Below are 21,781 nucleotides of genomic sequence, written 5' to 3' on the forward strand. Positions count from 1 at the left end.
CTGACCCGAAGCAGCCAACTGCCGCCCCTCCACTGGGTCAACGAACTTCTCTTAGGTTGGCGAGAAGGGGTGGGACCAACCATCGCGAGTCCTAAAGCGACTGGCAGGCCCGCCATCATTCCCTTCGCGGGGCACGCTGGGGCATGTAGTTCTATGCGGACAGGAGGCGCACTGTGCGGGCGGAAAAGTCGGTCTTGGAGAACTACAGCCGCCCTGGGCGCGCCCTCCGTCGCCCCTCCCTGCGCAGTGCATTGTGGGCCAAATGGTTTGCTGCGGCCCCGGGGCTCTTTGAGGGCTGGCAGAGAGTGTTCCGAGGAGCTGCGGCTTTGGAAGGAAGCGACAGTTTAATCCAGGCTTGGGTGGTCAGTGGGTGCGCTGTGAAGGGGCCCAGCTACTGGCAGGGCTGCTTTTCCTGGTGGGTCTCATGTCACACCGTTGTTAGGTTCCACTTTCTGGGATTCTGAGTCCTGAGGAGAGAGGGAAGATGGTGTTTCCCTTTGCTCGAGAATCCAGAGCTCGACCGTCTCGGTTGGGACCCTCTCGCCACCCAGCAGTTCCTGAAGGTGGCTGTTTGTTGAGCACCCTGCTGAGACCTGAAGGTGGTAGTTGGGTGCTGTTCACTAGAACCCTTGCAGTTGCGGGCATGGAGGGGGTAGTTGTTAAGAGCGTCTTTGAAACTAGTGGAACTCTAACCCAGGAACAACCCAACCTAGTTGAAAGAGGCTTTATAAGTTACTAGGCTCAACCCCTGGCCCAATACTGGAATCCCTTACACAGCGTGCACTTACGAAAGCTAGGCACCTCCAAACTCAGGAAGTAGATCGATGATTGTATACAGTTTCAGTTATTTGAAAGATGTTTTTTTTCAGGAGGTGATCTTCCTGTGAATTACACCCAAGAGTTCTAATAGTTCAGGAATGCTTCTAGAGTGTATAGAACCCAATTATGTCACTTAAGGGAATACACATCACCGCAGTTTTGATGACGTTTTAGAATCTTACCTCTCTTGAGCAGAACACGCTGCAAACAAGTGAAGGTAGTTGGAGTCGTAGTTGAAGTCCCCTAGCAATGGATAAATTCGTCATCCGAACGCCTAGAATCCAGAATAGTCCTCAGAAGAAAGATCCTGGAGAAAAGATTTACAAGCAGGCCACGATTGAATCTTTGAAGGTGAGAGGGGATTTGGGTATTGAGAAAACATACAAAGGACTGTGACAGCAAGGCGGTTGGGAGTTCTACTATGGAAGACCTATGAGTTATTTCTTGATATGCTTCCTCCCCAAAGTGTTCCTGACTACTAGTTTGTTTTTCCCATATACTGTATACTGTCTTCTATTTATCAGTCCTCACTCTTCTGTTATGCTCTTGTAATTACTTTGGCTTTGTGGTTTGTTTTGCTGACTGGTACAACAAGCCTCCTAAGTTACTCTTTTGCAAAATTTTCTTGGCTCTTAGGAATATTAAAGTGTCAAATATCATTCTGTGTATCCTGTACAAACTCAGTAAGGCTGGGTACAAGATAATGGTATCATATTCTCATATCTTATTGTCCAGAACTGTATCACAGCTATAGCTGAGACTGGGAAAGAGACTGTTTTAATAGACTGTCTGCAAAGTCAAGCAAAGAAAAGGCAAGGAATAGATACAGGAGAGGAAACAAACAGTCATTCAGTGAACATAGGTACCCAATTAATGGTAAAGTAACTATTTTACTAAAAACAAAAAACTGCCTCCAATTCCCTTTGTCTTCGAGACTCTCCTACATTTCCTTTTCTGCTTCCTTTATTGGTACCTCTTCTTCCTCTAGACTCCTAATGTTTGTGCTCCCCAGAGCTTTGTCACATTTTACATATTTGGCCAGAGTGATCTTATTCATCTTAAGGCTTCCCATGCTGATGACTGCCAAACTTGCATCTCCAGCCCAGATCTGAGGGTGAGAAAATGTGTAAAGAACTGATAGCAAGGTAGTATTCTGAGTACCTGACATATGCTTTAGTCAGACTCCTCTCCTAGATGTGCGCAGGCTTACCAGTCCCAGATTAGAAAGCAGTGAAGAGGAGTATAAACAGAAGCCCTGGGTTCTGGGCCTTACTGTTCAACTGGATGATCTTTAGCAAGTCATTTCCTTCCCTGAAATCTTACTTTGTCCTCATCTATAAAATACAGGGGTTGAACTATATCAGAATTTCTTCAAAGGAGCACTGTTGTCATTTGGGGCAAAATAATTCTTACTTGGAACTGTCCTGCGAGTTGTAGGAAGCTAAATTCACATTCCTGGCCCTCAGACACTAAATGCCACTGTAATAGCCCAAATTCCCCCACAGATTTCCAAGCAGCCCTTGGTTGAGACCTACTGAACTTTAGATGGTCATCAAAATCTCTCCTATTCTTGCAGTTCTGTGACTTTATGGAACATATTCAAGTTTTTCAGCTGTCTCTGTTTTGTCAGAGTATTCATGGATAATTGTATACAATGGTGATTCTCAGTGAGGGATGGTGGTGGGCAGGACTGTGACATCAGACTGTCTGGAAAAAAATTGGTAGTAATTGAACTACACCTGCACTCAATTATAAACACCTAAATTTCAATATACCTCCACCTGCCCTTTTTCCTCCTGTGTGCTCACAGTTGAGAATCACTGAGTGTGATGATGAGAGTAAGTCACATTGAGGGCATGGAATTAGAACGAACAGTAGGTGTATGGAATAACATTCCCCTTAAATGCAATAGCTTTTCTTCCAACCTCATTCTTTATTCTGTGTATTTACTTCAAAATTCATATGCCGATTGGGAGTAGATAACTTAGAAACCATACTTAACTTTTTTCTTCCTTATATCCAGTTTTAAGTTCTGCCTCCTAAAAATCCTTCCTTCTCTTACATCTCTCATGTTAATTTTAAGATCTTGTTATTTTTCTTCTAGAGCAGTACAGTGGTCTGTTAATTTGTCTTCCTGCCCTTGGCATCCTCTGTCATTCTTCCCTTCACACTTAAGCCAGAGAAATAAATCTTAAAAAAAAAAAGAAAAGAAAATCTACTCAGGTCATCTCACTGTCTAATCCTTCAGTGATTTTTCATTGCCTATAAAGACTTTTTTTACTTGGCACCCAAAGCCCTCCATGACCTGGCACCTGCCTACCTCATCCCTTGCTGCTCTTCTTATTTACATTCCATCCTAGGTCAACCACTCACAATTTCCCAAAGATGCTCTGCATTTTCACACCTGTACCTTTGCACCTGCTGTCCTGTTTGCCGGCAATGGCCTTACTTGCTTGTCTTAGGAGGCAATCTAGTAATTACGAAAACAGATTTTGGAGCCAAACTGCCTGTGTTAAAATCCCAGCTCTGCCACTTACTACCTGTGTGACCTTAACCAAGTTATTTAACTTCTCTGTGTCTTTCCTCATTTGTAAAATGGGATTAATAGCTATTTTATAAGGTAGATACAAGGTTTGAGTGAGTTAACATATGTAAAAATGTTTGGAACATGCTCAGTGCTGTGCAAGTGTTTGCTGTCATCTACCTTATGAACCCTATTTGTCCACCATTACCTAGTTCAAGAGTCTACTATGAGGTCTTTTCTGACCACCCTTTTGTCCCCCAGATACAGAGATAATCTAATCATTCCCTTCTCTAAGCCATCCCTGTATCTTAAAAATGCGCCCATCATTGCACTTACTTGTGCTGTATTATAAGTGTTTCTGTACGTGCCTGTGCCCTGCTGCACTCTGAACTTCTTGAAAGACTATGTCTTACTGAAATAAGACATAAAGACCATGTCCTGATTTTGATTTTTCTATATCCCAGTACATGGCACCTAGAAGTTTGGCATGTAGCAGGCCATAGTACATTTCTTTGAGTGACCAAATGCACAAAAATTCTAAAAGCCTTGGCATGGCATATGAGACTCTTCCTTTTCTGCCCCAGTGAGCCTTCTCATCTCATCCCCTGTAGCTCCTCATTCACAGGAATGCATCCCAGCCACGTTCCATTTCTTGCTGTTTACTGTATAAGCTATTCTCTTTTGTGTCTCCAGGGCTTTGACTTAATGCTGGTCCCTTTTCCTGGGAAGCCTTTCTCTTTTTACAGAGTGAATTCCTACTCATGTGAACCCACTCAAGTGTAACTTGCCCAGTGAATCCTAGATTATAAGTTGGTATTTTATTTACCTCTGTATTCTTGGGCCTATCACAGTGCTTGGCACATATTAAGTGGTCAGTAAATGTTTGTTAAATAAGTGAATGTTGAAATGCTTTCTGATTTGTTTAGGGGAGTTAATCCTTTCCTTTTCAGTACTCTTAGCACTTGGTTTAAATACCTGTTATAACACTTACCTTAGTATATTGTAACTATCTGATTTCCTATAGTTTTCCTCAGTCTACTATGAACTCCTAAGGACTGGGACTGCAGTATCTTTATTGTGTTCTGATTCTGCTGCAAGTGCTAACATGGTATGTGCTGCATTGTAGGGAAAAATATATTGAATAAACAATAATCTTGCTCATTTGGGGATGCTCTTGCAGGGCCTGGATAGTAAACTGTTTTACAAATATTGTGAAACAACGTTATATCCAGCACTATGCTAGGTACTCTAAGGAATATAAGAGAAATTTAAGGTCAAAGATTGAGTGTTCATGAGACTTCCTATTAGAGGGATCATATCGTAAGAAGTTAATAAGTAATAATACAAAACCATAGTTGATCCATTATAAAATTGTTGTTTAGACAGTAAGGGTTATTGAGAGGAGAGAGCTTCTGCATCTGTTTTTAGTGGCCAGAGTACCTTAGAGGGATGGAGAGATTTGGTTAGGTAGAAGGAATTAGTGACATAACCATTTAACAAATGGTACTCACTGTTTCCTTTATACATGCACCCATGCTTACTTTCATGTGTGCACAACAACAAAAAGAAGTTGAGTTAAATGTGAATGCTAGACACACATAATGTTGTGGGGGATCGGGGAATGCAGTATAGCACAGAGAAGACAAGTAGTGGCTCTATAGCATCTTACTATGCCGATGGACAGTGACTGTAATGGGGTATGTGGTGGAGACTTGATAATGGGGGAAATCTAGTAACCACAATGTTGCTCATGTAATTGTATATTAATGATACCAAAATAAATAAATAAATGGGAAAAAATGTGAATGCTAGAGAGTTATCTATGTCCACTCTCTGCCAAGTGACTTATTCCCACACATGAGCATTAATGTTTTAATACCGAGAGTCTGCTGAATGTTCAAGTCTCAAATTCCTCATCAGTAACATCAGAAAAAATAAAATCTAACTTGCAGGGCTGTTAGGAGGGCTAAATAAATAAATGCATGATGAAAGGGCTAAGCATTGTGCCTGGCGTGTAGTAAAAACTGATAAATAGGTTCCCTCTTCTCATGTACAAAAAAGGAGAGGCTTGTGTAGTAAAACTAGAGTTGAGATGGTGATGATGGTGGTGATAGTAATAGTGATTACTACCAACATTTACTGAACCCATGTCTATGGGCCAAAAAATGTGCTAAGTGCTTTACATATATTAACTCTTTAAAATCTAATAACAGCTCTGTAAAATGGATGCTTTTAACATTTATATTAGATGAATAATGTAAGTCACAGAGAGATTAAGTATCTTGCCCAAGGTCATGCAGCTGTAAGTGGCAGAGCTGGAATTTGAACTAGACAGTCTGTGCCACAGATTGTTCCACAGATTCACCCCCTACAGGGTGCTAAAAAAGTGGAGGTTTCCAAGTGGTGAGCAGAGGTGTAAAAATCTTGGAATATTAGGACCATTGTACTTCTGTTATCAATGTCAGTGTATTAAAGTAATTTTGCCATAGCCTTATTACATTCAATAAAAGATACTCAATAGAGCTCATGTAGTATATATTTGAATGGTAAAGGTTCATTTGTTTAATCTCTTCTTACACCCTTTAGGGAAAGTGATTTCTTCTGTTGGTTGCAGTAGGATATTTTTTTATTAAAAGGTTCTAGAATATGCTAATTGTTTTAGGTTTAGCACTTCAGAATGCTCTATAAACTTTTCCTCCCTTTGTAGGAATGACTAGCCAATCAATATGTTGTCCCCTGCCCCACTAGTAGAATGGTACCCACATTATTGCTTATAAGTGAACCATTTTCCCTAATTGGTTTTCTCAGCCTGATATTTCAGCCATCCACAACTGTAAGACCAGATGGTATATTGGATAGTACATCTTCTTTCTGACAGTAACATTCCACTACTCACTGTAGTTTCCCTATTAATATTTTGTGTCCGCTTCCCTTGTTTCTCTAAATAATTCAGATAAGGACTTGAAATACTTGTTTGAGGGCCCATATTTGGACAGAAATAAGGAAACATTCTTTGATGTATATAAAATTTTTCTGCTGTGGAACTGACTGCTCTATTTTTCTATTTCTACACTAATTTTAAGATTGGAAAACTGTACTTGGTCCTCAAGGGCTTTGTTCAGTTACATCTGCTGTGCACTGGGGATAGAGACAAATAAGAAATTGTTCTGGCCCTCAAGTTGCTCATAGTCTAGTAGGGAAGAGAGCCCTGTAGGTAAGTATGTACAGAAAGTACAAATGCAGTAATACAAGTCTGTACAGATTGCAGAGGACCCAAGAGAGAGTGTGGTCAAATGTGGTAGGAAAGAGGCAAGAAAGGCTTCACAGAGAAGGTGATGCATGAGGAGTCTTAAAAAATACATAGGTGTGTATCACATGGTTGAAGCAAAGACAGAGCGTCCCAGTCAGAGAGTATGAAATGCTGTGATTCATTTAGGCAGCTTCAAATAGTTTGGTGTATCTGGAGTAAATGAGGAGGTGGAAAAGGATGTTAGAAGCCAAGTCATGTGAGACCTTTTATGCCATGCCAAAGAGAGTTTGGGCTTCTCTCGTTCTGTATGCTGGAATGATCTGATGTGGAACCCCCTAACCGCATTCCAACCATGTTAGAACTGCTGGATAAAAAGTCTCTAATACAGAGAAGTGCTTGAAAGTAAGAAAGAGAAATCCTCAGGTGCCAGGATGAGAGAGAAAATCCAAACCCTGAACTGTAAGTGGGAGCTGAGTAGTTCTTTGGAAACCAAATATAATGCTTAGCGTTTGGGCCAGGAGACTAAAGATAGAGCCTCAGGCTAATAACACCACATGAAGCTAGGAGCCAAAACGGGACTATTATGTTTGTGAATAATGACTAGAATTCCATCCCTAGTCTAAGGAAACAGCATGAAGATTGTGATCTTATCAGGGCTTTGGATGGAAAAAGAATTGACTATAATAAATTAGAACTCCATACTTAACTACTATGCATGGAGTAAGGGTACATATATGCATATATATATATATATATATATATATATATATATATATATGCATGTTTTTAATTCATACTATCTTGCAAAGCTGAAAAAAATTCACATAAAAACTGGTCCAGAATCAGGGAAATCCAGAGGCTTTGGCAAAGGCAAATGTGAGATTTCCCTGTTAAGACATTTCAAAGCCTGCAGTACCCAGGATTCCTGGTTCAGCCTTTGTTAAAGATGAACTTATGGTCAGAATTACAAACTCTACATGAAACTAAATTACCAAGAGGGAGAATTAGCAGATAGATATAAGTAAAAGAATTTCTATGCTAAGAAATAGAGATAACAGAACAATCTGAAAGAGAGCTTAGATATGTTTTAAATGTGCACAGAAATAAAACTATAAGAACAGGAAAGTATGAAAAGAAAATGGACAGATTTAGAGGAAAAAACAAAAACAGAACTTGTCCACTGAAATGTATATTTGTTGATACAGAAACACATTGAACAGACTAAATGACAAGCTGTAGCTCCAGAGAGAAATAGTGAATTGGAAGATAGATGTGAGGAAATAACTTAGAAAGCATCACAGAGAAATAAGAACAGAGACATGTGAAAGAACAGTTGAAGGACAGGAAGGACAGACAAAGAAGCTATGTATGTTTCTAATAGGGTTTCTGAAGCAGAGGCTTGTGAGGAGGGTACCAGTATAGATTTCACTGAGCATACATCTTAAAAATTGTAAGGGTGAACACTAAAATGATAGAAATAGAATGTAAAACTTCCAAACCATAAAGAAAAAACAAGATTAAAGAAAACTCAGACTGTTTTAGAAGATTTTAAGAAAGGAGAAAGAAAAACAAAGAAAATATCTGTTTATAACAGTAATCATAATTAATACAAATAGATTATCTGTGCCTATAAAAAGAGATTCTCAGATTTGATAAGGGGACATGGGGCAAGGGGGGAGAGGGACAAAGTGAAGCAGCCCTAGGCTTGTTAAAGCATAATGACCCAGAAAAGTTGAAAGTCAAGGGATGGAGGATAGAATATGACAATGTCATAGGCAGGAGATCATCATAGCAGTGTTTATAACAGGAAAAATACTGGGTAGGGGGAACCCTAAATATCCATTAGGGAATAGATTTTAAAATTCCAAGACATTTATATATATAAAAGTAATGGAATACTATCCGTTACTACTAAAGTGGATCAAGTGGGTATATCAGTGTGAATAAATCAAGAAAATATATTGAGTGAAAAAAGCAAGTTGCAGAATGATATATTTTGCATCTTCCTATTGAAAATATCCCCTTAATCTGACATCATTTATTTATTTTTCATAACATTTGACACTAATAATACTATTTTATATTGCAACAGGTCATAAAGAAGTACTTTGTCTCAATTTTGGCTGTGGCCCATGAAGGCTGAGAACAAAGCAAAAGATATCAAATGGTGTTCCCAAATGAGATTCTAGACCATCTTTACGTAATTCGTAAAGGCAGTATATGAAGACCAGTTTTGGAATCCTGAACCCAACACCTACCTTAGGCTATAAGAAGGTTGAAGTTAGAGGAAGAAAGGAAAGAGAATATCTTTGGATAAAATGGAAGGGCTGTAGCTTTTTCACTTGGAGAACTTGACCTCAGTTCCTGGAGTTGGTGGACACAGAGACCAGACTTGTGCCTGGGAAAGTCTAAAAACAGGAATAGCCAACTGACAGCAGAGGAAGATGTGCTGTGCTGGGAGGGCTGTTACCCTCAGATTTTTCAGGGCAAAGATGTAGGCATAGCAGAGAAAATGCTGGCTGGCCTGGAATTGAATTAAAGGGGCCACTAGGTTCACAAGGATCCTTGGGAGGGCAGTGGGACTCCGTCAGAGAAACTCTGTGTGAAGTGGGTTGCCAGAAACTGGGGATTTAGGATGAACTTGTAAGCCATTGGCTGAAAGAAGAATTGCCAATGTTATGGGAATTGTAAGTTAGATCTCAACAGTGGGAACTCTCCAGGGAAAAACAAAAGCATCTCTTAAGAGAAAAAGTCCACTTTTCGTCTGGCAAGCACTAAAGCCTGATTAGCATACTATCATAACAGAGTAAAGATTTTTCTGTCTCTTACCTATTCTTTTATCAACTTTGAACCAGGAAAAGTCAGAGACCAGAGCAAACAAGCAGATAGGGAAATAGAGGGTCAGATATCCCTTCCCACCATGGGCTGCTAGGCTGGAAGCAGACCCCAGCCAGGGGAGGAAGTTGAGACTTTCTTGGTTGCTTTTTATTGAACTACCACAGGGGTGTGGAAGAGTAGACATAATCGGTAGTGTACATCTTCACAGATACTCATGCACAAAATGAACACACCTGTGTCACTGGCCTCCAGTTAAAGAAACAACATCCCAGAAGCTTACTGTGCCCCCTTCCAGCCCCCAACTGGGCCTGCCTCACCAGGATAATAACCACCTGAGACGATTTTTGTTGTAAAAGCAACTTTTCATCTCCCAGTTACTTTAAAAAAAAAGTCTTAGTTGAAATAATTTCAAAACTACAGAAAAGTCACAACATAGTACAAAGAACTTCCCCATTTCCTGCATCCAGATTCCTTAGTTGTTAATATTTTAGACTTAATGGAAAGATGCACATCAACTTTAAAGTAGTAATTTCTTCAAGGAATAGAAGAGGAATGGGTGTGGTGAAGTGTATAAGGCAAATGAAACTTTGTTTTGTTATTTTATGTAAAATGGCAAAATGTTAACTTCAGTTATAGTGAGTTATCCTATACTTTTTTCTGTGTTTGAAGTTTAAAAAAATTTTTCAAACAAGACAATTTGAGTTTTATCATCTAGGAAGTGGGGAGCTGTTGAAGTGTGCTTTTTGTTTTTAAAATAAACACATCCTTATGACTTCTCTGCTGTCTGTTCTTGCCTATGAATTAAGATACTTAAGTGAACTATAGGGTTGATTCAACTCAGTATTGTTTTTCTTTTCTTCTCATCCTTATTGCCTCTCACTGCTAAGTGCCCAGTGGTATCTGACATGGTAAGATTAAAACTTGCACTTTTCCTCATAGATGTAACTCTTCCTGATTTGCAGTGAGCAGGACCTGCTTTTAAGCAATTACCCATCATTTGGGACCATCGTACACACTGTGCTTTGGTTCAGGTCATAATCAATAATTCATATGTCAGTAGGAGCCCCATTAGCTCAGGTGAAGGCAGATGTTTTTCTAATGAAAATGTCCCATTTTTAAAATGACTTTTCTTTTTCCCAGAGAGTTGTGGTTATAGAAGACATAAAAAGATGGAAAACTATGTTGGAGCTTCCTGATCAAACAAAGGAAAATCTAGTTGAAGCCTTACAAGAATTAAAGAAGAAAATACCCTCCAGAGAAGTGTTAAAGTCAACAAGGATAGGTATGTTCCTTCTGAATTTTATGAAAAGTGCTTATATTTTGTCTCCTGCCTTCTTCTTTTCCTATTTCCTTCAAATGTTACCTATCATATCAGCACTTCTCAAACTATCTCTGGTGAAAGACCATTGTTTATAAGATACTCCATTGGTTGCAGACCAATACTTTATTATAATGTAATAAAAATTACTGGAAAATGAAAAGAAAATATATAAAATACAAGCCCTACTTTCTTTATTAGATTGAATAGATGTAGAGTCACTCTGTCATATTGCTATAAAAGTTTCTAAATGTGTACTTCAGTTTCTGTACTTACCTCATGGACTGGTAACCAGCAGTTGTCGAGGGATAACATTTTGAGTGTGTTTAGTGCTGAGTGTGCAAAAATGAACAAGACATGGTTCATGCCCTCAAGGAACTTAGAGTCTGGTGGAGAAACAAGCATGTAGACAATTGGGGGCAGTAAAATATTACAAATTATAAATAAAAACATATAAATAATGTCCTGGGTATCATTCTGATCTGTACAAGCAATATGCTGGGCCAAAGGACAGAGCAGTCACTTACACTGGGGAATTAGAAAAGGCTTCATAGAAGAGGTGACATTTCAGATAAATCGTAGCTAATCTGTCTTGCAAAGCATGGTTTATAAAAATGAAATGATAGCAACATTTGCTGCTATATCATTTATACATAGCATTGGAGATACTTAAAAGGTAAATCAGGGACCAGGTTGAATTGCCATTTTAGTACAGTACATGCTGTGAATAATATGTGAGGGAGGACCAACATGTGTTCCTCAAGCTGCTCCCAACTCCCCGGGGAGTCTAGGGTAGTCATTCACAGCTGCTCTTCTTGCCCTTGCTGGCGCAACCATTACCTTCTCTGTCTCCCCATGACCTCTTGTTCATGAGAAGCAGGAGAGAGAGAGCAGCTTCAGACTGGTGCTAACAGCTGGCAAGAGCTGTGTGAAATCCCCCAGAGAGACCCCCGAGAGTCTTGAGAGTTGCACCCCTGTAATATAAACCGGAATCTGAGGAAATTAGATGCTTAAAGAACATAAAACCCTATCATTATAGCCAAGGAGATTCTCCCATCTGCTACTGGATTTTCTCTTTATAGGTTGTGGTCACTAGAGGGCAATAAGACCATTCACATGAGCCAATAAGGTATTTCCACCAGTAGAGGGTACTAGTGATTAATATTTTATGAAATGTATATATGTACATATGTGTATGTATATGTTCATATTTAGGCACAGACCACAAATACCATCTATGGTCAGACTTTAAATATGAACAGAAAAGGCTGGAATTATCCTAAAATCTAGAACAGAGGGTAATTTTTTAAAAATGTATTTGTTTTTTGAGTACAGTTGTGAATGTGCTTTTAAGAATGGGTGTGTCTGATGTTCATAGATTTCAATTCAAGGATCATAATGAAACCACAACAAGGGGGCTTGACTTAGGAGGAGCTGGAAACTATCCAACTTTTGTGTCTTGACCCTACCCCAAGCCTTCCCTAAACCTGAGGTTGTATGAAATAATAGGGATTTCTTGGTCCCTTTGTAGTTGTGTCCGTTGCTAGGCCAAAGATTCATTTGGATCATTCCCTGAAAATGTTTACATTCTTCCACCTTTAGCCCCCTGCCTGTCCCTGTCTTGTGGGCCATAAGGGAAAAATATTTTCTGAGTACCTTCTTTGTGCTAAGAACTGTACTGGCATAATAATGAAGGAGACAAATGGTTTTCCCATTTTTTGGAGCTTGCAGTCTAGTGGAAGGACAGACAGTTTAACAAGATTTATCATGCAATGTGATGAGTGCTGTGGTGATGGGAAGAGGTTAATCAAAGGAGTATATGCATTGAGAGTAGAGAGAAGGGGGTGAGAATGTGTCAGGCGGGGTACATCATGTGAACTGTATAGAGGACTGGAACTGGAGAAGATGGTGCATTTCAGAAACTTTAAAGTTTGGTGTGTTTGAGATGTAATAAACTAGAGAGAGTGTGGCAAGAATGAAGCTGGAGAAAAAGTCTGGACTAGACAGAGTATTCAAAACTGCTGTTAACATGTGTATTTGTTATCTATCCATGTGTAAAAATTACCCCAAAACATAACAGCGTAAGTATTTGTTATCTCACACTGTTTTTCTGAGGGTCAAGAATATGGGAGCTGCTTGTGTGGGTGGTTCTGGCTCAGTCTTTTAAGAGGTTGCAGTCAAGTTATTGGCTGGGGCTGCAGTCATCCAAAAGCTTGACCAGAGCTTGAAGATCTGCTGAGGATGGCTCACTAAGGATTGCTGGTAGGAGGCCTCAGTTCCTCATCACATGGGCCTCTCCTTACAGCTGCTCATGACATGGCAGCTGACTTTCCCCAGAACAAGTGATCCAAGAGGGAACAACCAAGATGGAAGCCACAGTATCTTTTATAACCTAATCTTGAAAGTGACCTGCAATCACTTCTGTCATATTCTCTTTGTCGCACAGACCAACCCTGGTACAATTTGGGAGGCAACCACACTAGGGTTTATAAATACTAAGAGGATATAAAACCTCATGATCACTGGGGGGGCGCTATCTTATAGACTGGCTACCATAGCATGTATTTTTTTTATTTAGCCTAGATATATTGTACTTCCTGGATCTGAAGGTTTATGTTAATTTGTAAAAGTTTTACAGCCATTATCTCTTCAAAAGTGCCTCTCTTTTATTCTCTGTATTCCTTCATTTTGGGATTCTACAGTTAGAAGTATGTTAGACCTTTTATTTTCCATATCCCTTAGCTTGTCTGTCATAATTTTTATTTCCTTGTCTATTGCAGAATTCTGGGCAATTTCTTCAGATTTCCAAGTCACCAATTCTCTCTTCAGCTCACTCTAATCTGTTATTTAACCCATTTATTGAATTCTTTATTTCAAAACTATTTTACATTTTTACAAGTTTATTTTTCCCTCGAAATCTGTCTCTTTTAAATGTTATTGTACATTCTTAACGATTGTGGCTTTTATTTATTTAAACATTTAATTTATGGTTCTTCTGTATTCTTCATCTGAATAATCTAATATTTGTAGTCCGTGAGGGTTTAAATTTGTTGTTTATTGTTTCTGCTGACTCTCTTGGTGCCTGCCTTCATGTGTGCTTGTCAACTTTTATTGTGACCTCATTTTATTTCAGTCCATGGGAATTCTGTATGATTAAATTGGAGAAGCTTCCCTCTAGGGAGGATCAGCTCCTTTTTTTGTTTGTTTCTCTCAGTAGTCAAGGACCCCTTCTGACCTGGAAAACTAGCATACCTTTCAAGGATCCTAGCTCAGTATCAGAATCCCAGGATTAGCCTTCCCACCTCACCACTGGCCCAAAGCTAAGTAAGAAGTACTGCTATTAACATCACCTCTTTGGATAATCCAACTCCTTTAGCCTCTGCTTACATTTTTGGAGGAGAGAATGGTGTGACTTTTATCCAGAATCTAGTATTGCAGTGAGAGAACAGCTTTAGTTCACCATAAAGCTTGAGATCCTAATGATAATAAGTGGTTGTTATTGAAGGGTTTTGAATAGAGGAGTGACATACTTAGATTTGCATTTTAGAAAAATCTGTCTGTCTGCTACATAGGAAGTGTTGGAGAGAAGCAAACCTAGAGGCAGAAAGCCTAGTTAGGAAGCTACTGAAACATCTGGATGAGAAATGAGAGTGGCCTAGATGGGGTAGTAGCTGTGGAAATGGAAAAATGTGGTTGGAATTAAGAGATATAAATGGAATCAAATGCAAAAGACCTAGACATTGATTAGATGTTGGGAATGAAGATAAAGGAGTGAAGACTGCAGCCCAGATTTCTGATATGGGCATATAGGTGGATGGCACACCACTCATTAAGATACAGCAGGTTTGGAGGTGGGGAGAACAATAAGTGATAAGAGCAGTTTTAGACTTACTGTGTCTGACATACTGTGGGATATCCAATAGGAAATGTCCAATGGGATATTGGGTGTACAGGCTGAAACTAAGGAGAGACTGAGAGTCATCATCAGCGTACAGTTAGAAATTCAGTCAAGGAAATAAATAAGCTTGCCCAAGGAGAGTATGTGAGAAAAGAGCCATATCCCAAATCCTGAAGCACACTGATGTTGAAGAGACTTGTAGGAGACTGAGAGGGCGTGACGGGAGAAACAGGAGAAAAGGCTGTCGCGGAACGGGAGGGAGTGTTTCTAGGAGAGGGTTGGTTGGCAGTGTCCACTGTTGCCAAAGGGCCAAATAAGCTATGTTGGAAAATTGCACATTGGATTTTCCAAAATAGGTCATTAATGATTTTGGTAAGGACAGTTTCAAAGACAGGGTTAGGGGCAGGAGCTTAAGGAGTGAGAAGGAGGCAAGGAAATGAAACTTTGAAAATAGGCAACTCTTTCAAGAAGTTTTGTACTAAAAGGGAAGAAAGGTGCTGCAATATCAGAAAGGGAGTGTGGGATTGAACAAAGTTCCAGCTTTTAAAATAGGAGAGAATCTAACCTGTTGAGTGACAAGTTGGTAGAGAGACCTTATCAAGGAGATTGGAGCAGACTTAGCAAGGATGGCTAGATTGAGGGAGAATGAGGATCCAGTGTGCCTCTCACTGGTTGCCACCCTTAGCTGCTCCACTGGCTCATTCTTCCTTCCTTCAGACATACTCAGATCTTCCCCTTTAATTGTCTTTGTCTCCTCTTCCAGACACCTTGTTTCTCTTCTTCCTTTAATAGCCAGATTCTTGTAAAAATGACTGATACTCACAAATGCCACTTCTGCCCCTCCCACTCCTTCATTAAACCCTTCCCATGCTGGCATCTGCCACAACCACTATTCTTCTCTCTCAGGACATGAGTGTTCCATTCTATCCAAATCCAATAGTCTTGTCCCATTACTCATCTTCCTGGAACCATGAATTTGAGACAACTGATTACTCTCTTTTCTCTTGACGTAAATAACACTGAACTTGTTGCTAATTCTGTATCTTTTTTTAAAGAAATGTTCCAGTTTATTTTCCTACCATTTTCTTAAAATCCTATTAATTTAATAGGTAAAAATAGCATCTTGCTTTCATTTGCTGCATAGAATGAATTGTTTTCTGTGTGTTTACTGGCACTTTGCCCTTTCTTTGAAAATGGTTTGTGTTCTTTTTTCCCATTTTCTCTTGAGATCTTGTAATTTTTGATACTTATTTCTGAGTTCTGTAAATGTCAGTGTCATAATACTTTCAAATCCATTTAACTGTCTCAGTTTATGAACAAGGAAGCTCAGACCCAGAGAGATGAAGTGACTTATCCAGGGCCACATAGTGAGTGAGTACCAGAGAGGTGTTGAGAACCCAGGGCTCTTGGGGCAGTGTTCTTTCCTGGTTAGCAGACTGCCATTGGGCCCTGGACCCCAGCCATATGTGCCTTTATTTTATTAGACCATTTCTATGGGTTCTATCATCTGCTCAGACTCACCTCTTCTAAATCAGAATTTAGTGCCTTTTCTCTGTACCTCAGCTGGGAGTTTTCTCCTAGTAGCCCCATCTTAGTGTGCCCAGCATTTTGCTCTGACATAAACTCTTCAGGTGTAAATGTCCAACGGCAGTTGGAAATGTGGGATTGAAGCTCACGTGAGAGATTTAGACTAAATATAGCTATTTGGAAGTCATTTGCCTGGAAACATTTGCTTAAAATTATCTGAGTAGATGAATTCTCTGAGTAAAAGAAAAGATTAAAAGGCTGAAGGATTGAATCTGGGAGAATATCCATGATGGGGAAATGGGAGGAGGAAAAGGAGCCAGTGAAGAGGCAGAGGGAGTGTAATTAGAGAGAGAGGGAGAGAGCCAGGGCAGTACAGTGACATGCAGGTCAAGCAGAGAGTGTTTTAAGAGGCAGGAGAAATGTGTGGCTTTGCTCTTCTCAAGTGGCCTGGGAAGTTGAGGGCCGGCTGGGTGAAAGCCTTTGGACCTGCACTTACTGGGGCCTCTGTGACTGGATACCTTTATTATAAAGGAAATAAATGGGCAAGGGTATCAAGTGAATGGCTGGTGAGGCAATGGAGTTGGGCCTTGCACTCTGAACCTGGTGAGCAAGCATGTTGCATTTTTGCAGTACTGTATATGTGAATATTCTGAGAAGAGTTTTAATGTCAATCATATTGATCTGATTTCAGAGATGTCTTATTTTCATTTATGATTAATTAACAAAAAAACTATAATTACAAAGTGCTTTCACATCTATGACCTTATTTGATCCATATAACAGTTCTATAAGGTAAATGTTCTAATTTTCTCCATTTTACAAATGGAAAAGTTGAGGCTTAGGTCATTTACGGTAACTTGCCCCAGGTCAGAAAACCAATAATAAATGACAAAGCTAAGCTGTTTGTATACCATGTCATGCCACCTCCTGAAACCTAAAAGTACACCTTTGTTCATGGCAAGCTCTTCCTTGTCCTTCAAAACCCAGAAGAAATATAATCTTCATATGAAGCTAAAAATGTTTATTGAATGAATAAATGAGTTAGTGAGTGAGTGAATAAATGGACTCATGATTTTACTTGCTCAAGGTCACAGAGTAAATTAGTGGCAAGGACCTTTCAAATGGCCTTCTCTTCTCAAGTTGTCTCATAAATTCCCATTGCTTCAGCAATTCTGAGCTACTTCTAGGCTCCCGTATTCATTTTCTGTGAGTAATGCCACAACAGAGATTCTCAAGATGGTGGTATAAGTAGGGTGGCAGAAATCTCCTCCCAAAACCAAATGTATTTTGAAAATACAGCAAATACAACTATTCCTAAAAGAGTGACCAGAAGATACAGTACACAAGCCAGACTACATCTGCGAGAACCCAACATCTCACAGAAAAGGGTAAGATACAAAGCCGTGACCCAGCAGGACCCAAGCACTCCCCCAACCCCAGATTACCATGGGGAGGGAGTGGAGTCACAGAACTGCTTAATAACCAGCCCTAGTAATCTGCCCTGGGAGCACAGACATACATTGCATGGTGCTCTGGATATTAGAGGAGTGGAAAAGCAAAATCCGACACTAAGACTGCGAACAGGCTCCCACAGCCGGCTGCCTTGGGACAAAAAAAAAAACAGGTGCTTTAAAAGTCTTGAAGGGACAAGGGTTTAACAGGTGGACAAAATTGTCCTGGTACATTCAGCCCAGCAGGCTGGGAACTTTAAGGAATTCCAGGCGCCCTAACCCCCTGGGTAGCAACGCAGCTCTGAAGCCTCTCACAGCAATAAGCAGCCTGACTTTCCTTCCTCCGCCCGCCAGTACTGTAAGCAAACCAGCTGACCCGCCATTGCTGCAGAACAGCCGGGTAGCAGCCCCACCTACAGCAACCACACAGCTTAACACAGAGGCTTCTCCCTGCATGTGGCTAACTGGCCCAAACCCAGAGGCTGCTCCCTGCGTGCGGTTGACCGTCACAGACAGTGGAGACAGGCGCAGAATCTGTGAAGCACAAAGGGGCTTTGTTCTCATGGCAGAACACATGCCACTTGCCTGTGACCCCTGCCAGTGCCCTAGGCCATCCCGAGGGCTGCCCCACCTATGACAGCTCAGGGGATTAACCCAGAGGCTGCTCCCTGCATGTGGCTGACCAACACAGACAAAAGAGATGGGTGCAGAGTCCAAGAAGCACGAAGGGGCTCCGTTCTCGTGGCAGAACACAAGCCGCTCGCCTGCAACCCTTGCCAATGCCCTAGGCCATCCTGAGGGCAGCCCAGCCCATGACAGCTCGGGGGATTAACTGCTCCCTGTATGCAGTTAACTGGCACAGACAGCAGAGACAGGGAAGGCGACCAGCAAGCAGGAAGGGACTTTGTTCTCCCAGCTGACACATGCACCACTCGGCGGCAACCACTCCCATCTCTATGAAAAGGCAGAAGAACCTTGTTCAGTCCAAAATCCTTCAAACATCAGAGAGAGGGCTTGGTGAGACTGAAATCACCAATCTTCCTGAAAAAGAATTCAAAATAAAAGTCATGAGCATGCTGATGGAGCTACAGAGAAATATTCAAGAGCTAAGGGATGAGTTCAGGAGGGAGATAACAGAAATGAAACAAACAATGGAAGGATTTAAGAGCAGACTGGATGAGGTGGAAGAGACTGTTAATGGAATAGAAATCAGACAATAGGGATACAGAGAAGCTGAGGTGGAGAGAGATAAAAGGATCTCTAGGAATGAAAGAATATTAAGAGAACTGTGTGACCAATCCAATCAGAACAATATTTGCATTATAGGGGGTACCAGAAGAAGAAGAGAGAGAAAAAATGGATAGAAAGTGTCTTTGAATAAATAATTGCTGAAAACTTCCCCAATCTGGGGAAGGAAATAGTCTCTCAGACCATGGAAGTCCGCAATCTCCTAAAATAAGGGACCCAAGGAGGACAACACCAAGACATATAATAATAAAAATGGCAAAAATCGAAGACAAGGACAGAGTATTAAAAACAACCAGAGAGAGAAAAAAGATCACCTACAAAGGAAAACCAGGCTATCATCAGACTTCTCAGCAGAAACCTTACAGGCCAGAAGGGAATGGCATGATATTTTCAATGCAATGAAACAGAAGGGCCTCGAACCAAAAATAGTATATACAGCAAGGTTATCATTTAAATTTGAGGGAGGGATTAAACAATTCCAAGATAAGCAAAAGTTGAGGGAATTTACCACCCACAAACCATCCCTACAATGTATTTCAAAGGTACTGCTCTAGATGTAAGTACTCCTAAGGCTAAATAGCTGTCACCAGAGAAAATAAAACCACAGCAAAGAAAGTAGACCAACCAAATACTAACTAAATGAAAAAGAAAATCAACTATCCACAAAATCAGTCAAGGGAAACACAAAACAGAATAAAACACCTAACATATAAAGAATGGAGGAGGAAGAAAAAGAAGGGAGAGAAATAAAGAATCATCAGACTGTGTTTATAATAGGATAATAAGTGAGTTACGTTAGATAGTTAGATAGTAAAGAAGCTGTCCTTGAAACTTTGGTAACCACGAATCCAAAGCCTGCAATGGCAATAAGGACATATCTATCAATAATCACTGTAAAGGTAAATGGACTGAATGCACCAATCAAAAGACACAGAGTAATAGAATGGATAAAAAGCAAGACCCATTTATATGCTACCTACAAGAGACTCACTTCAAACCCAAAGACATATACAGACTAAAAGTGAAGGGATGGAAAAAGATATTTCATGCAAACAATAGGGACAAAAAAGCAGGTGTTGCAATATGTGTATCAGACAAAATAGAGTTCAAAACAAAGAAAGGACATTACATAGTGATAAAGGGGTCAGTCCAACAAGAGATATAACCATTATAAATATCTATGCACCCAACACAGGAGGACCTACATACATAAAACATATACTAACAGAATTAAAGGAAGAAATAGAATGCAATGCATTCATTTTAGACTTCAACACACCACTCACTCCAGAGGACAAATCAACCAGAAAGAAAATAAGTAAGGACACAGAGGCACTGAACAACACATTAGAACAGATGGACCTAACAGACATCTACAGAACTCTATACCCAAAAGCAGCAGGATACACATTCTTCTCAAGTGCACATGGAACATTTACCAGAATAGTCCACATACTAGGCCACAAAAAGAGCCTCAGTAAATTCAAAAAGGTTGAAATTGCACCAGCCAATTTCTCAGATCACAAAGGTATAAAACTAGAAATAAATTTTACAAAGAAAACAAAAAGGCTTACAAACACATGGAGGCTTAACAACATGCTCCTAAATAATCAATGGATCCATGACCAAATTAAAACAGAGATCAAGCAATATATGGAGACAAATGGCAACAACAGCACAATGCCCCAACTTCTGTGGGATGCAGTGGAGGCAGTTCTGAGAGGAAAGTATATAGCAATCCAGGTCTAATATTTAAAGAAGGAAGAACAATCCCAAATGAATAGTCTAATTTCACAATTATTGAAACTGGAAAAAGAAGAACAAATGAGGCCCAAAGTCGGCAGAAGGAGGAACATAATAAATATCTGAGAAGAAATAAATAAAATTGAGAAGAATAAAACAATAGAAAAAAATTAATGAAACCAAGAGCTGGTTCTTTGAGAAAATAAACAAAATAGATAAACCATAGCCAGACTTATTAAGAAAAAAAGAGAATCTACACACATAAACAGAATCAGAAATGAATAAGAAAAATCACGAGGACATCACACAAATACAAAGAATTATTAGAGAATATTAAGAAAACCTATATGCTAACAAACTGGATAACCTAGAAGAAATGGACAACTTTCTAAAAAAATACAATCTTCCAAGACTGACCCAGGAAGAAATAGAAAATCTAAACAGACCAATTACCAGCAGTGAAATTTAATTGGTAATCATAAAACTACCCAAGAACAAAACCCCTGGACCAGATGGATTCACTGCTGAATTTTATCAGACATTTAGAAAAGACGTAATACCCATTCTCCTTAAAGTTTTCCAAAAAATAGAAGACGAGGGAATACTTCCAAACTCATTCTATGAAGCCAGCATAACTCTAATACCAAAACCAGGCAAAGACACCACGAAAAAAAAGAAAACTACAGACCAATATCCCTAATGAACATAGATGCAAAAATACTCAACAAAATACTAGCAAACTGAATTCAAAAATACATTAGGAGGGTCATACACCCTGATCAAGTGAGATTCACCACAGGAATGCAAGGATGGTACAACATTTGAAAATCCTTCAACATCATTCACCATGTCAACTAAAAGAAGGACCAAAACCACATGGTCATTTCCATAAATGCTGAAAAAGCATTTGACAAAATTCAACACCCATTCATGATAAAATCTCTCAACAAAATGGATATACAGGGCAAATACCTCAACATAATAAAGGCCATATATGACAAACCCACAGCCAACATGGTACTTAACAGTGAAAAGCTGAAAGCTTTTCCCCTAAGATCGGGAACAAGACAAGGATGCCCACTATCCCTGCTTATATTCTACATAGTACTGGAGGTTCTAGCCACAGCAATCAGACAACACAAAGAAATAAAAGGCATTCAGATTG

At 39.8% G+C, this 21,781-nt stretch overlaps 1 protein-coding gene across 2 annotated transcripts in view; it reads left to right on the plus strand.

Annotated features, from left to right (window-relative positions):
• Positions 1-240: 240 nt before the first annotated feature.
• TCEANC2 (transcription elongation factor A N-terminal and central domain containing 2) overlaps positions 241-21,781 on the plus strand; it is a 36,969-nt gene continuing 15,428 nt past the window's right edge. The window contains exons 1-3 of one of the 2 annotated variants that reach the window (XM_036911183.2): positions 241-599; positions 1,015-1,170; positions 10,572-10,713. In XM_036911183.2, coding sequence (XP_036767078.1) covers positions 1,069-1,170; positions 10,572-10,713 — 244 coding nt within the window. In that variant the 5' untranslated portion in view covers positions 241-599; positions 1,015-1,068. The remainder of the gene's footprint in view (positions 600-1,014; positions 1,171-10,571; positions 10,714-21,781) is intronic. The other variant, XM_036911182.2, reaches the window with a different exon arrangement.

This window comes from Manis pentadactyla, chromosome 4 (genome assembly GCF_030020395.1).
Source record: "Manis pentadactyla isolate mManPen7 chromosome 4, mManPen7.hap1, whole genome shotgun sequence".
Lineage (NCBI taxonomy): Eukaryota > Metazoa > Chordata > Mammalia > Pholidota > Manidae > Manis > Manis pentadactyla.